We start from the raw sequence: 16,265 nt of genomic DNA on the forward strand, positions 1-16,265 counted from the left end.
ACGTAAACCTGAGGGAAGCGTGTTCTCAGCTCATTGTCGACGTAAACCTGAGGGAAGCGTGTTCTCAGCTCATTGTCGATGTAAACCTGAGGGAAGCGTGTTCTCGCGCTCACTATTGACGTTGTAAACCTGAGGGAAGCGTGTTCTCATGCTCACTGTCGATGTTGCGAGGGAAGCGTGTTCTCCCGCTCACTGTCGACGTAAACCTGAGGGAAGCGTGTTCTCACGCTGTCGACGTTGTAAACCTGAAGGAAGCGTGTTCTCACGCTCACTGTCGACGTAAACCTGAAGGAAGCGTGTTCTCACACTCACTGTCGACATTATAAACCTGAGGGAAGCATGTTCTCACGCTCACTGTCGACGTTGTGAGGGAAGCGTGTTCTCACGCTCACTGTCGATGTTGCGAGGGAAGTGTGTTCTCACACTCACTGTTGACATTGTAAACCTGAGGGAAGCGTGTTCTCGCTCACTGTCGACGTTGTGAGGGAAGCGTGTTCTCACGCTCACTGTCGATGTTGCGAGGGAAGCGTGTTCTCACACTCACTGTCGACGTTGTAAACCTGAGGGAAGCGTGTTCTCATGCTCACTGTCGACGTTGTAAACCTGAGGGAAGCGTGTTCTCACGCTCACTGTCGACGTGAGGGAAGCGTGTTCTCACGCTCACTGTCGATGTTGCGAGGGAAGCGTGTTCTCACGCTCACTGTCGACGTTGTAAACCTGAGGGAAGCGTGTTCTCATGCTCACTGTCGACGTTGTAAACCTGAGGGAAGCGTGTTCTCACGCTCACTGTCGATGTTGCGAGGGAAGCGTGTTCTCACGCTCACTGTCGACGTTGTAAACCTGAGGGAAGCGTGTTCTCACGCTGTCGACGTTGTGAGGGAAGCGTGTTCTCACGCTCACTGTCGACGTAAACCTGAGGGAAGCGTGTTCTCACGCTCACCGTCAACGTAAACCTGAGGGAAGCGTGTTCTCACGCTGTCGACATTGTAAACCTGAGGGAAGCGTGTTCTCACGCTCACTGTCGACGTTGTAAACCTGAGGGAAGCATGTTCTCATGCTCACTGTCGACGTGAGGGAAGCGTGTTCTCGCACTCACTGTCGACGTAAACCTGAGGGAAGCGTGTTCTCAGCTCATTGTCGACGTAAACCTGAGGGAAGCGTGTTCTCAGCTCATTGTCGATGTAAACCTGAGGGAAGCGTGTTCTCGCGCTCACTATTGACGTTGTAAACCTGAGGGAAGCGTGTTCTCATGCTCACTGTCGATGTTGCGAGGGAAGCGTGTTCTCCCGCTCACTGTCGACGTAAACCTGAGGGAAGCGTGTTCTCAGCTCATTGTCGACGTAAACCTGAGGGAAGCGTGTTCTTGCGCTCACTGTTGACGTTGTAAACCTGAGGGAAGCGTGTTCTTGCGCTCACTGTCGATGTTGTGAGGGAAGCGTGTTCTCACGCTCACTGTCAATGTTGCGAGGGAAGCGTGTTCTTGCACTCACTGTCGACGTTGTAAACCTGAGGGAAGCGTGTTCTCGCGCTCACTGTCGACGTGAGGGAAGCGTGTTCTCGCGCTCACTGTCGATGTTGCAAGGGAAGCGTGTTCTCGCGCTCACTATCGACGTTGTAAACCTGAGGGAAGTGTGTTCTCATGCTCACTGTCAACGTTGTGAGGGAAGCGTGTTCTCGCGCTCACTGTCGACGTTGTAAACCTGAGGGAAGCGTGTTCTCGCGCCCACTGTCGACGTTGTAAACCTGAGGGAAGCGTGTTCTCGCACTCACTGTCGACGTTGTAAACCTGAGGGAAGCGTGTTCTCGCGCCCACTGTCGACGTTGTAAACCTGAGGGAAGCGTGTTCTCGCACTCACTGTCGACGTTGTAAACCTGAGGGAAGCGTGTTCTCGCACTCACTGTCGACGTTGTAAACCTGAGGGAAGCGTGTTCTCACACTCACTGTCGACGTTGCAAGGGAAGCGTGTTCTCACGCTCACTGTCGACATTGTAAACCTGAGGGAAGTGTGTTCTCACACTCACCATCGACATTGTAAACCTGAGGGAAGCGTGTTCTCACGCTCACCGTCGACGTAAACCTGAGGGAAGCGTGTTCTCACGCTCACTGTCGACGTTGTAAACCTGAGGGAAGCGTGTTCTCACGCTCACCGTCGACGCTGTAAACCTGAGTGAAGTGTGTTCTCACGCTCACTGTCGACGTTGCAAGGGAAGCGTGTTCTCACGCTCACTGTCAACGTTGTAAACCTGAGGGAAAGGAATTCTCTCTCACATGCTGTGGGGTGCTGGCCCCACCAGGCCTCCCAGGAGACCTCCCCAAACGTCAGAAGAAGGGCTCCAACTGAAAGGGAGGTCCGAGATGTGCTGGCCAAAACCACCCCCAGCAAGACGCCAGGCATCCTAGCCACCCGACGCTCAGGCCGTGCGTGTCCTCAGAGCCTGTTTTAAAGCAGGAGGGATTTGGGGTGGAAGATTGCTCCTGCAGAAATCAGAGATGAGGGGAGTAAATTAGGGAACCAGCGTCAGGATCCAGACTTCTGTGAAAGAGCCACGGGGCTCAGCATCCGACGGGCGCACCTGGGGCTGGGCGAGTCCGGCTCCAGAAGGGGGGTGGGGCCGGGAGCCTGAGATGGGATGAGAGGGCAGGAAGGGGCTTGTTGAGAAATCTAAGGGCCACAGGCCACCAAAAAGAAACCAGGAGGTGTGAGTCAGTGGGGATGCTGGGTGCCAGGAAGCCTGCGCTCTGGGACATGCGTGGGGCAAGAGGGGCGCCCTGAGCTTGGCGACGCCAGCCACGCGCCTGGGAGGGATCCGCCTGTCCACGTGCAGCCGCCTCCGGGCGGCGTCAGCCATGCTGCTGCCCCACCGTGGCTCCGTGGCTCCAGCCGGAATGGCAAAGCCTGGCTCCACAGCTGCCTGGGAGCGTGAGTCACGCGCCCCACAGAACACGGCGGGCAGCCCGGGCGAGGATTGGCGAAAGCCGACCGATGTGTTTTGGCTTGTGTGGTCTGTGGGAGCGTCCTCTGTCATCAGCCTAATTGGGCAACAGATCCCACCTCACTGTGCCCTGGAGCAGCACGGGGCCACCACACAGCCTGAGGCCCCCCTCACGCTTCCCCTCGCTGCCGTGCTGTCCTGGCCCCGTCGCTGCCACCCGAGACCCCCATCAAGTACCTGAGCTCTGCGCCTGTTTTCACGCTTCTGTATGTGTAGGAAGCCTCCCACCGATGTTGCTCGGGGTCGACGTGATAAACCTGAGGGAAAGGGAATTCTCTCACCCCGACCGACACACAGGATGGGTGTGGGGGCAAAGTGAGATCATGAACAAAAGCACCTGGGCCCGTCCTGGACACATGGCCAGGGTTAGCCACGGTTGTCAGCTGCCACGGAGCTGCAGTTTCAGCCTGGAGGTCTGTGGCGTGCATGGTTGGAATACTCACCAGACTCATGTGGTTGTGACTCCAGAAGATCGTGCCTTCCTGGAAACCTTGGAACGCGCTTCAATAGAAACTCCAGTGAAGAGTCGGGGAGAGAGCACGAATTCCCAAAGGCGGATGGAGTTCGGAAGGACCCTTCTCTGTCTCCCACATCAGGCGGTGCCTGGTTGGTGCAGATTTACCCCATGGTGGGCTGTGGATCCCTCACCTGTTCTGGAAACTGATCTTGGCTCTGAACAAGGAGAAATGATGCCTCTCAGCCTCGAGGGATGGGTGAGAAGGCAGCTTCATCCGCTGTTTTCTTTCATTGTTTGAGAAAAGTCATGCCCCGGAGGTGTCATTCCTGGTTGTTTATGTTGATGGCAAAACTTGGACTTTCTTGTCATACAGCAAACAGAAGACAATCTGATCTTTGTTTTCCAGGGGTTTAGACTTTGAACAAAACCTCTTTTGTCCAGTACTGAAGTGCATCCCTGGTAGAGTAATTCAAGCTGAACACAAGGTTGCATAAAAATGTGGGCATGGGGGAGCAGGGAACTGTCTTGGGATCATTCTTTGCTGTGCACAGCAGCTGCAGCCTGCAGGCAGCTCAGCGTTAGATCTCCCCACCCCCAATGCCACCTGGGGACCAGATGTTACTGTTGGCGGAAGAAGGGGGTCCAGGGCACTGTCTCAGTCTTCGGGGCTTCCATAGTGGAGCACCCCCGGCTGGGCACCTTGTAAACAACAGACATTGATTTCTCACAGCTCTGGGGGCTGGAAGTCCGAGGTTGGGACTGGTACGGTCGGGTTCTGGTGAGGACCGTTCCAAGTTGCAGACAGCCAAAATCCTGCCATATCCTCACATGGCAGGACAGGCGATTTGTCTCTCCCTCCCTGTGGGACGGCAGTCCCGTTGGATCAGGGCCCCACCCTGATATTGTTTAACCCCCAGTTACCTCCTGCAAACACCATTCTCAAGTAGAGTCACGCGGACGGGGGTTAGGGCTTCAACATGAGGTTGAGGGGACACGAGTCCATCCATAGCAGTGACCCCACTTGTCTAAAGCCACAGGGCTGAGCCTGCCCCCTGCCCCCCTGCCTGCCCATCCCCAGGCCCCCGTTCTTGCCCCCAGGCCCCCCCCCCCGCCCACCCCCAGGTGCTCCCTGTGCTGCAGACAGAGCCCCCGAGGAGCCAGGAGCTGCCGGGCACCAACCACACAGGAAGCCAACAGGTGGGGCAGGCTCATGCCTGCCGCCGTGTCGCTCATGCCGATTTTCATTCTCAGATCTTGTCACCTCTGTCTTATAGCAGAAGGGGGCCCTGATCTGGGAGCCGTGAAGACCCCAGCTGTCCCCCGGGAGCCAGGCCACACCAAGGCTGTGAGGAGCCCCCAGGTCTGCCCTGGGTGAGGGGCTCTGCCTGCCCTGGGGCTGCATGGACCCGGCTGGGGCTTTAGAACAGGAACCGTTCGAGGGGCTGCGGCGGGTGAAGCCCACTCATGTCCTGGCTCCTGTTACCAGGTAGGGATGGCAGCCCATTTTCCAGGCTTGGGGGTTCTTTAAGAGAAGCCAGGATTGTGCCGAATGCTCTTTGGCTGACGATGGCCGTGGCGGGGGCTTTGGGAGGGGAGGTCCTGGAGGAGAGGCTTGCCCAGCTCACTGCCTGCGTCTGTGGCCAGAATTGGCACCTGCATGGGGCCTGGAAACGTCGTGCTCACCTGGGGCGGAAGCCCCCCTCCAGGACTCAGCTCCCAACGTCACTGCTACCGAGGCAGAGACTCTGCAGCGGCATCAGAGAGAAGCTGGGCCCCAGAACAGCACCAGGCATGGGACGGGCCCTCCGTGCCTTCCACGGAGGATGCAAGCGTGAGGCCTGGGTCTGCGGGGATGGTTTACCTGTCAGCTCTGCACGCCGCTGACCACTGCGCGCCGCCTCCACAGACAGTCCCCGTGGACGCTGGGGCTGCCGTGGACGATGGGGCAGCCAGCCTGCTCTGCGGGAATATGCTTTGTAAAGCCAGCCGGCCCTGAGGCCAGCACTCGCCTTCCACACTCTGCTCTTTGTAACGAGTTTCATAAACTCACCCTCAGGTGATTGGTGTTTCTGTTGCACCGTTGCTTAGCCTGAAAATGAGCTGCCCTTTTTCTGAGCCCATCCTTTCGCCACCTCTATCCCAGCCCCTCATGGCTGATATCATCAGGAGGTAGCCAGAGGCCGCCTGGTGCAGGGTGAGTCCGGAACATGGGCGACAGCGTGAACTGGGCCTGTGCGGCCCCCTCCACGGGCGACAGCGTGAACTGGGCCTGTGCGGCCCCCTCCACGGGCGACAGCGTGAACTGGGCCTGTGCGGCCCCCTCCACGGGCGACAGCGTGAACTGGGCCTGTGCGGCCCCCTCCACGGGCGACAGCGTGAACTGGGCCTGTGCGGCCCCCTCCACGGGCGACAGCGTGAACTGGGCCTGTGCGGCCCCCCTCCACGGGCGAGACTCCCAGGCGCTCGTGCAGACGCTCGCTCACTTCCTCACTGATAGGATGCGTCTTACGAGGCTCTGATTTACAGAGCAGGCATCCATCTTCTCTGAAACCCACACAAAAAGCACAGTTTAGGCCAAGCCCAGGTGCAGTATGTTCGTGTGTTTAAGCTTCTTAGATGCTGGGGTGTGGAAGCAGCCGTGTGGCTTTCCTTTGCTTGTGAAGGTGAGTTTGCACTTTCCAGCTTCTCTCTGTATTGGGAAGGCTGCAGCTCTCCAGGACGTGACTTAGCAGACAACATCCCACTGCATCCTCATAGGCCAGCGGGTCAGGCGGGGCCATCCTGAAACGTCCCCTGTGGGTGCCGGGTGCCTCGCGCATCCCTGCCGTCCACGGCCCTTTGTCCCTGGCTGTGCTTCACGGCAGTGCCCCTTGGGGCAAGGACAGGGAGATGGGGCAGTCGCCTGGGGAAGGCCCGGTCCCGGTGGGAGGCAGCCTCAGAGCAGCTGGGATGGCACAAGACGCCGCTGCCAGGGCTGAGAAACCATCCGGCCAACCCCAGACTTGAGCCAGACCTCATGGGCAAGGCTGGGAGAAGCCGCGTGGAGACCCCAGCCCAGGGAGGGGCACTGCGGCAGGAACAGGCCCGCACCTGCAGGGTCAGCCTGGGCCACCTTCCAAGCACGGTGACCACGTCCGCAGCTCATGCTGCCAGCTCCGGGCCAAGGGACCTGGACTGGCTCTCCAGACTCACAAGATGCCGTCGTGGGCGGGGCACGTGCGGTGATCCCAGGTTTCAAGTAGCTGCCCCCAGCTCCCTGCAAATAGCTCTGGGCGGAAGAGGAGCAGTAGGTAGGCACACGAGTTTATTCCTGAGAGGAGCGTGTTGCCACAGCCTCTGTGGACTGGAGCCCCGGGCTTCAGAAAGAGAGGGAGCGCCTGCCTGTGGGTGGGGGGACAGGAGCTGCCAACCTGGTGGGGTCCCAGCGAAGCGTCCACTGGGCCTTCTGCTTGCCCCTGGGGGTGGTGGATGCATCAGTGCTGGGCCTGCTCCAAACCCGCAGGGCAAGCAGCCCGTGCGTCCCGATGCCACTGCCGGCCGCCAGCATCCTGGGGAGGTGGGTCGCGTGTCCCAGAGCCCTGTGCCCCTCGCCACCACCATCCTAGGTCAGGACTTCCCCAGGAAGAATCCAAGTGGCTGGAGAGATGCGGGGGTTAATGCCGGCACCACCGCGGTTTTAGACGGGCCGTGTCTGAGCCGTGTTCTTGACGTTCTCCAGCCAGCAGCAGCAGACGCCACCCGGTTGCCCCAGCCCCAGCGGCTCTCTGGCATAGCCGGCCTTGGCCCGTGGGGCGGCTGATTTACAGGACAGCTGTGCACGGGGCCTCTAGTGTCCGCCAGAGCTGGTGGGTGAGAGTTTTTAAAGCGCTCGGGACACTTCACAGAAGAGGCGCACTGGCCCCCATGCCTGGCCATGTTTCTGGGCCCTGGCTGAAAATCCCGTGCAGCGGAGAGAGGATCCCAACAGGGTATTAATTTAACCTTCCAGCCATGTGCTTTTGCTTAAGATCTAAACTCTGAAAATTACCAGCCTAATTTAGAATGGAGGCTTGGCCATTCGGGACACCTGCATCTTCTGAGCAGGAGAGATGTGGGTGCCCACCGGCGTCTCACTCCCACATCTGGGCCTGTTTCCAGTGACCCCTGCACCTCTCAAAGGCGCAGGCCTGAGTTCACAGAGAGCCCTTGGCCAAGCCCTGCCTCTGGGGCTCCCCATCGTCTGGCTTTGTCGTGGACTCATCATTTCTGGATTTACCACATGCTTGAAGCTGGAACAGCAGGAAGGGGCAGTTCCTGAGGCCCAGCTGCGTCCGCAGAGCTGGGGGCGCCATGGCCTAAGCCAAGACGCGTGCCCTGGATGAAAATGACTCCAGCTCTGTGGTCTCCAGACAGCAGTTAGAGCCCCACCGTCCACAGGCACCGCCTCCTGCCGCCCCTTCAAAAAAGTGTTGCAGCCCAGGGCCCAGATATTCGATTTTCTAAGTAAAACGAGGCGGGTAGGGTTTCCCAATCAACATGAGGGCGCCGTGTCCTCCGCAGCCCCCTGACTTGCACAGGCAGTCCTGGGGCTCTGCCCCATCTGCGAACCCTCAGCTGAAGAGGGCAGCCCCAGAGGCAGCCACATTCAGGTGGCTGAAGGCAGAGTCCTCCTCGCAGGAACCGCCCCGGCGCTGCCAAGGCCCGTGCACCTTCTTCAGCCCGAACTAAGGAGAATGTGCGGGGCTGAGAGCCATAGACCCTCGTGAGCCAGGCGTGAGCGTTGTCTTCAGATGGGGCCCAGTGGGCCTCACTGTTGTGACGACTGAATGTGACGTCTGGGGTGTAATTCCAGCGTGACCTGGTCCTGGGGTGTCACTCCAGCGTGACCTGGTTCCTGAGGTATAATTCCAGCGTGACCTGGTCCTGGGGTATAATTCCAGCACGACCTTGTTCCTGGGGTGTCATTCCAGCGTGACCTGGTCCTGGGGTGTCATTCCAGTGTGACGTGGTCCTGGGGTGTCACTCCAGCATGAACTGGTTCCTGGGGTGTCATTCCAGCGTGACCTGGTCCTGGGGTGTCATTCCAGCATGACCTGGTTCCTGGGGTGTCATTCCAGCGTGAGCTGTTTCCTGGGGTGTCATTCCAGCGTGACCTGGTCCTGGGGTGTCACTCCAGCATGACCTGGTTCCTGAGGTGTAATTCCAGCGTGACCTGGTCCTGGGGTGTCACTCCAGCATGACCTCGTTCCTGGGGTGTAATTCCAGCGTGACCTGGTCCTGGGGTGTAATTCCAGCGTGACCTGGTTCCTGGGGTGTAATTCCAGCGTGACCTGCTCCTGAGGTGTCACTCCAGCGTGACCTCGTTCCTGGGGTGTAATTCCAGCGTGACCTGGTCCGGGGGTGTAATTCCAGCGTGACCTGGTCCTGGGGTGTAATTCCAGCGTGACCTGGTTCCTGGGGTCTCTTTCCAGCGTGACCTGGTCCTGGGGTGTCACTCCAGCGTGATCTCGTTCCTGGGGTGTCACTCCAGTGTGACCTGGTTCCTGGGTTGTAATTCCAGCATGACCTGGTTCCTGGGGTATAATTCTAGCGTGACCTGGTCCTGGGGTGTCACTCCAGTGTGACCTGGTTCCTGGGTTGTAATTCCAGCATGACCTGGTCCTGGGGTATAATTCCAGCGTGACCTGGTTCCTGGGGTGTAATTCCAGCGTGACCTGGTTCCTGGGGTGTAATTCCAGCGTGACCTGGTCCTGGGGTGTCACTCCAGCGTGACCTGGTCCTGGGGTGTAATTCCAGCGTGACCTGGTCCTGGGGTGTAATTCCAGCGTGACCTGGTCCTGGGGTGTCACTCCAGCGTGACCTGGTTCCTGGGGTGTAATTCCAGCGTGACCTGGTCCTGGGGTGTCACTCCAGCGTGACCTGGTCCTGGGTTGTAATTCCAGCGTGACCTGGTCCTGGGGTGTAATTCCAGCGTGACCTGGTTCCTGGGGTGTAATTCCAGCGTGACCTGGTTCCTGGGGTGTAATTCCAGTGTGACCTGGTCCCTGGGGTGTCACTCCAGCGTGACCTGGTCCTGGGTTGTAATTCCAGCGTGACCTGGTCCTGGGGTGTCACTCCAGCGTGACCTGGTTCCTGGGGTGTCACTCCAGCGTGACCTCGTTCCTGGGGTGTAATTCCAGCGTGACCGGGTCCTGGGGTGTAATTCCAGCGTGACCTGGTCCAGGGGTGTAATTCCAGCGTGACCTGGTCCAGGGGTGTAATTCCAGTGTGACCTGGTCCGGGGGTGTAATTCCAGTGTGACCTGGTCCGGGGGTGTAATTCCAGTGTGACCTGGTCCTGGGGCATAATTCCAGTGTGACCTGGTTCCTGGGGTCTCATTCCAGCGTGACCTGGTCCTGGGGTGTCACTCCAGCGTGACCTGGTTCCTGGGGTGTAATTCCAGCATGACCTGGTTCCTGGGGTGTAATTCTAGCGTGACCTGGTCCTGGGGTGTCACTCTAGTGTGACCTGGTTCCTGGGTTGTAATTCCAGCGTGACCTGGTCCTGGGGTGTCACTCCAGCGTGACCTGGTCCTGGGGTGTCATTCCAGCGTGACGTGGTCCTGGGGTATCACTCCAGCGTGACCTGGTTCCTGGGGTGTCACTCCAGCGTGACCTGGTCCTGGGGTGTCACTCCAGCGTGACCTCGTTCCTGGGGTGTAATTCCAGCATGACCTGGTCCTGGGGTGTAATTCCAGCGTGACCTGGTTCCTGGGGTGTAATTCCAGCGTGACCTGGTCCTGGGGCATCACTCCAGCGTGACCTAGTCCTGGGGTGTCACTCCAGCGTGACCTTGTTCCTGGGGTATAATTCCAGCATGACCTGGTCCTGGGGTGTCATTCCAGCGTGACCTGGTCCTGGGGTGTCATTCCAGTGTGACGTGGTCCTGGGGTGTCACTCCAGCATGAACTGGTTCCTGGGGTGTCATTCCAGCGTGACCTGGTCCTGGGGTGTCATTCCAGCATGACCTGGTTCCTGGGGTGTCATTCCAGCGTGAGCTGTTTCCTGGGGTGTCATTCCAGCGTGACCTGGTCCTGGGGTGTCACTCCAGCATGACCTGGTTCCTGAGGTGTAATTCCAGCGTGACCTGGTCCTGGGGTGTCACTCCAGCATGACCTCGTTCCTGGGGTGTAATTCCAGCGTGACCTGGTCCTGGGGTGTAATTCCAGCGTGACCTGGTTCCTGGGGTGTAATTCCAGCGTGACCTGCTCCTGAGGTGTCACTCCAGCGTGACCTCGTTCCTGGGGTGTAATTCCAGCGTGACCTGGTCCGGGGGTGTAATTCCAGCGTGACCTGGTCCTGGGGTGTAATTCCAGCGTGACCTGGTTCCTGGGGTCTCATTCCAGCGTGACCTGGTCCTGGGGTGTCACTCCAGCGTGATCTCGTTCCTGGGGTGTCACTCCAGCGTGACCTGGTTCCTGGGTTGTAATTCCAGCGTGACCTGGTTCCTGGGGTATAATTCTAGCGTGACCTGGTCCTGGGGTGTCACTCCAGTGTGACCTGGTTCCTGGGTTGTAATTCCAGCGTGACCTGGTCCTGGGGTATAATTCCAGCGTGACCTGGTTCCTGGGGTGTAATTCCAGCGTGACCTGGTTCCTGGGGTGTAATTCCAGCGTGACCTGGTCCTGGGGTGTCACTCCAGCGTGACCTGGTCCTGGGGTGTAATTCCAGCGTGACCTGGTCCTGGGGTGTAATTCCAGCGTGACCTGGTCCTGGGGTGTCACTCCAGCATGACCTGGTTCCTGAGGTGTAATTCCAGCGTGACCTGGTCCTGGGGTGTCACTCCAGCGTGACCTGGTCCTGGGTTGTAATTCCAGCGTGACCTGGTCCTGGGGTGTAATTCCAGCGTGACCTGGTTCCTGGGGTGTAATTCCAGCATGACCTGGTTCCTGGGGTGTAATTCCAGTGTGACCTGGTCCCTGGGGTGTCACTCCAGCGTGACCTGGTCCTGGGTTGTAATTCCAGCGTGACCTGGTCCTGGGGTGTCACTCCAGCGTGACCTGGTTCCTGGGGTGTCACTCCAGCGTGACCTCGTTCCTGGGGTGTAATTCCAGCGTGACCGGGTCCTGGGGTGTAATTCCAGCGTGACCTGGTCCAGGGGTGTAATTCCAGCGTGACCTGGTCCAGGGGTGTAATTCCAGTGTGACCTGGTCCGGGGGCGTAATTCCAGTGTGACCTGGTCCTGGGGCATAATTCCAGCGTGACCTGGTTCCTGGGGTCTCATTCCAGCGTGACCTGGTCCTGGGGTGTCACTCCAGCGTGACCTGGTTCCTGGGGTGTAATTCCAGCATGACCTGGTTCCTGGGGTGTAATTCTAGCGTGACCTGGTCCTGGGGTGTCACTCTAGTGTGACCTGGTTCCTGGGTTGTAATTCCAGCGTGACCTGGTCCTGGGGTGTCACTCCAGCGTGACCTGGTCCTGGGGTGTCATTCCAGCGTGACGTGGTCCTGGGGTATCACTCCAGCGTGACCTGGTTCCTGGGGTGTCACTCCAGCGTGACCTGGTCCTGGGGTGTCACTCCAGCGTGACCTCGTTCCTGGGGTGTAATTCCAGCATGACCTGGTCCTGGGGTGTAATTCCAGCGTGACCTGGTTCCTGGGGTGTAATTCCAGCGTGACCTGGTCCTGGGGCATCACTCCAGCGTGACCTAGTCCTGGGGTGTCACTCCAGCGTGACCTTGTTCCTGGGGTATAATTCCAGCATGACCTGGTCCTGGGGTGTCATTCCAGCGTGACCTGGTCCTGGGGTGTCACTCCAGCATGACCTCGTTCCTGGGGTGTAATTCCAGCATAACCTGGTCCTGGGGTGTCACTCCAGCGTGACCTCTTTCCTGGGGTGTCACTCCAGCGTGACCTGGTCCTGGGGTGTCATTCCAGCGTGACCTGGTTCCTGGGGTGTCATTCCAGCGTGACCTGGTCCTGGGGTATAATTCCAGCGTGACCTGGTCCTGGGGTGTAATTCCAGCGTGACCTGGTTCCTGGGGTGTAATTCCAGCGTGACCTGGTCCTGGGGTGTAATTCCAGCGTGACCTGGTTCCTGGGGTGTAATTCCAGGGTGACCTGGTCCTGGGGTGTCACTCCAGTGTGACCTGGTCCTGGGGTATAATTCCAGCGTGACCTGGTCCTGGGGTATAATTCCAGCGTGACCTGGTCCTGGGGTATAATTCCGGCGTGACCGGGTCCTGGGGTGTCACTCCGGCGTGACCTGGTCCTGGGGTGTCACTCCGGCGTGACCTGGTTCCTGGGGTGTAATTCCAGCGTGACCTGGTTCCTGGGGTGTAATTCCAGCGTGACCTGGTTCCTGGGGTGTCACTCCAGCGTGACCTGGTCCTGGGGTGTCACTCCAGCGTGACCTGGTTCCTGGGGTGTCACTCCAGCGTGACCTGGTCCTGGGGTGTCACTCCAGCGTGACCTCGTTCCTGGGGTGTCACTCCAGTGTGACCTGGTCCTGGGGTGTCACTCTAGCGTGGCCTGGTCCTGGGGTGTAATTCCAGCGTGACCTGGTCCTGGGGTGTCACTCCAGCGTGACCTGGTCCTGGGGTGTCACTCCAGCGTGACCTTGTTCCTGGGGTGTAATTCCAGCATGACCTGGTCCTGGGGTGTCACTCCAGTGTGACCTCGTTCCTGGGGTGTCACTCCAGTGTGACCTCGTTCCTGGCGTGTCACCCCAGCGTGACCTGGTCCTGGGGTGTCATTCCAGCGTGACGTGGTCCTGGGGTATCACTCCAGCGTGACCTGGTTCCTGGGGTGTCACTCCAGCGTGACCTGGTCCTGGGGTGTCACACCAGCGTGACCTCGTTCCTGGGGTGTCACTCCAGCGTGACCTGGTTCCTGGGGTGTAATTCCAGCGTGACCTGGTCCTGGGGTGTCATTCCAGCGTGACCTCGGCGGCGCTTGCAGGGTGGGGTGGCTGACGAGGCGGGGGGAGCACACCCGTTCTCCCTCCCCTGCCCTGGGCACCACTGCAGAGGCAGCCCCTGGCTTCATCCTCCAAGCTTCACAGCTTGGGCTGCACTCCCCCAGTTCACTGTGGCTGGACTTGCCCCAGGCCAAAGGCTGGGAATGCCTGGGCTGCAGAGCCCCAGGAAGGCCTGGCACGACCCTCAGCAGAGTGTGGCTTTATGGGCCCTGGTCAGTGAGCTGCAGGCTGCGTCCTGGGAAGGCCTTGGAATCATGATGGCCCCGTGATTTTCTTCCTGCCTCCTGGACGTCCCCACCTCCTGGTCACCCACCCCCTCTAAAACCTTAGCCTCCCTACTCAGTGTGCAGGGTGGACGCTTTAAACCTCAGTCTCCCTACTCTGTGTAGGGCAGATGCTTTAAACCTCGATGTTTCTACTCAGTGTACAGGGCGGACGCTTTAAACCTCGATCTTTCTACTCAGAGGGTGGATGATAGAAAGATTTGAATGAGTGAATGAAAGTAGAGACTTGAAAAGTCAGCACAAAAGCAACAAAATGCAGCAACTCCACTGGGAATCCCTGGGTGGAAAGCTCTGGTTGACGTCCTGCAAACTCAGGCTGGTGAGATCCTACAGCTGGGAACGGCCCATATGGGTCAGTCCCTGTGATGCCTCCAGTGTGGCGGGAAGGTGGCTTGGCCACCACGGATGACTTGCGCCTGCCCTCACGACCGCCGGGACCTGTGCGGGGGGGAAGAGGGCGGCTGCAGGGGAGGCCGCACGTGGCACAGGTGCTCCGGCGTCTCGGGCTGCAGGAAAACGCCGTCTCCATCATTCGCGGCTGCTGGTGGACTCTTCGGCACCCAGCGGTGGCGGGGAACGGCTGCATGGACTCACGGGCTCAAGCCCGGGGCTAAATATTTTCTCTCGAATTGTGGAAATGCTTTTGTTTACTGCAGGAGGCTGCCAGGCTCTCTGTGGTGGCGAGTGTTTGCACCGGGAGCCTGTGTACTGGCTTTGGGGGCCACGCATAGGCCCCCAGGTGGTGACAGGAGGGGAGTTTCCCTCCCTGTGGCCGACCCTGCTGCCAAAAACCCACCAGTGTGCAGCCCACGGGGAGGAGGAAACAGGCTGAGGAGACTCACTCACAGCTTGCCGTCTGCGTAGCATTCGCTCAGAGTGGCACCACACGTCTGTTAGGAATGTACGTGCGCCATTGTGAGAGCTTTAGAGCCACTGAGCCGTCTGATGTCTCCTCTAAGTAGCACGAGAGGCCTGAGACCAACAGGAAAACAGCAACCGCAGGAATGCCGGCTGGGATCCGCCTCGCCGCTCCTGCTGACTGCACACCCTGCCTGTTTGCTTCCCAACACCCCCACAGAAGCGGGCACAAAGGCTGGGGTGGGCGCGGGCTGGGAGCCGGTGTCCACTCTGGCCCGGGCCTGGCAGAGCAGCCTTGGGGACCCAGCACCCGCCCTGTGGGCTCTTCCCCAAAGCCCCGGACTTTTAGGGAGGGCTGGGTGGGAGAAAGCTCTAGAAACTCGGGAGCCCCCTGTTCCATCCAAGGCTGCCCGGTCACAGCCTCCACACAGCCCGTCCCTTTAGAAGGGGACTCAGGAGCACCGTGGAGGCAGTCCAGCCTCCACGACAGTGTTTTTCTTTCGCAGTGACGGACGGCTTCTCTCCTGGAGCAGTCGTTCACCTTTGCAGTTGGATTTTTACTGACTCCTGAAAGCCGTCTTGTTCTGTGTTCGAGTTTACCAAATGTGCAGACATTTATCAAACCGAGTGTCGGGAGCAGAAATGCAGTCGTGCATCCACGTTGAAACTTTCGCTTTGATTCCTGCAAACCCACAGGCCCCTGGGTCCAGGACTCCCACTGCAGTTTGCAAGTGGACTTTTATAGCACGTTAGTGCTGCAGGAGGTTCCAAGGAAAACAGTCCTCGCCAGTATTAGAACCAGCTGCGACTCTCTCGGCCGATGACTCACGCCTTTTTTTTTAATGGGGTGGGAGAACCAGGCAGGAGACAGAGGGACCCAGTCAGGGCCCTGTTGGTTTTGTGGAGGGTGCCCCAGCCACAAGCCTGTCTGATCACACTCATCCGCAACTTGTGTTTATTTAATTTTTTTTTCCTTCTCACAGTTCCAATTATAAAAACAGAACCCACTGATGATTATGAGCCTGCTCCAACCTGTGGACTGGTGAGCCAGGGGTTAAGTCCTCTCCCAAGACCATACTACAGCCAGCAGCTCGCAATGCCACCCGACCCCAGCTCCTGCCTCGTGGCCGGCTTCCCGCCCTGTCCGCAGAGAAGCACCCTGATGCCAGCGGCCCCCGGCATGAGCCCCAAGCTCCACGACCTTTCTCCCGCTGCCTACACCAAGGGCGTTGCCAGCCCGGGCCACTGTCACCTCGGACTCCCGCAGCCGGCCGGAGAGGCCCCTGCCGTCCAGGACGTGCCCAGGCCAGTGGCCACGCACCCCGGCTCGCCCGGGCAGCCACCCCCGGCCCTGCTGCCACAGCAGGTGAGTGCGCCTCCAAGCAGTAGCTGCCCCCCTGGTCTCGAACACTCGCTGTGCCCCAGCAGCCCCTCTCCTCCACTCCCGCCTGCCACCCAAGAGCCGACCTGCCTGCAGCCCTGCAGCCCAGCGTGCCCGCCCGCCACGGGCCGCCCGCAGCACCCGCCGTCCACGGTCCGCAGGGACGAGTCTCCGACTGCCGGGCCACGGCTGCTGCCAGAGGTGCATGAGGACGGTAGTCCTAATTTGGCCCCTATTCCTGTAACAGTCAAGCGAGAGCCTGAAGAGTTGGACCAGTTGTACCTGGATGACGGTGAGTGCCCGCAGCCATGTAGATGTGTGCCCCGCCTGGCACCATGGCGTGAGCTCACGGAGGG

At 59.4% G+C, this 16,265-nt stretch overlaps 1 protein-coding gene across 5 annotated transcripts in view; it reads left to right on the top strand.

Moving 5' to 3' along the window:
• Positions 1-16,265, top strand: part of NFATC1 (nuclear factor of activated T cells 1) — a 141,652-nt gene that overhangs the window by 79,742 nt on the left and 45,645 nt on the right. For 3 of the 5 annotated variants that reach the window (XM_024350944.3, XM_063796111.1, XM_016933952.4), the window contains one exon: positions 15,512-16,201. In XM_024350944.3, the coding sequence (XP_024206712.2) occupies positions 15,512-16,201 (690 nt within the window). The remainder of the gene's footprint in view (positions 1-15,511; positions 16,202-16,265) is intronic. The other 2 variants (XM_024350945.3, XM_024350946.3) reach the window with 1 other exon arrangement.

The sequence above is a fragment of the Pan troglodytes genome, chromosome 17 (genome assembly GCF_028858775.2).
Source record: "Pan troglodytes isolate AG18354 chromosome 17, NHGRI_mPanTro3-v2.0_pri, whole genome shotgun sequence".
NCBI lineage: Eukaryota > Metazoa > Chordata > Mammalia > Primates > Hominidae > Pan > Pan troglodytes.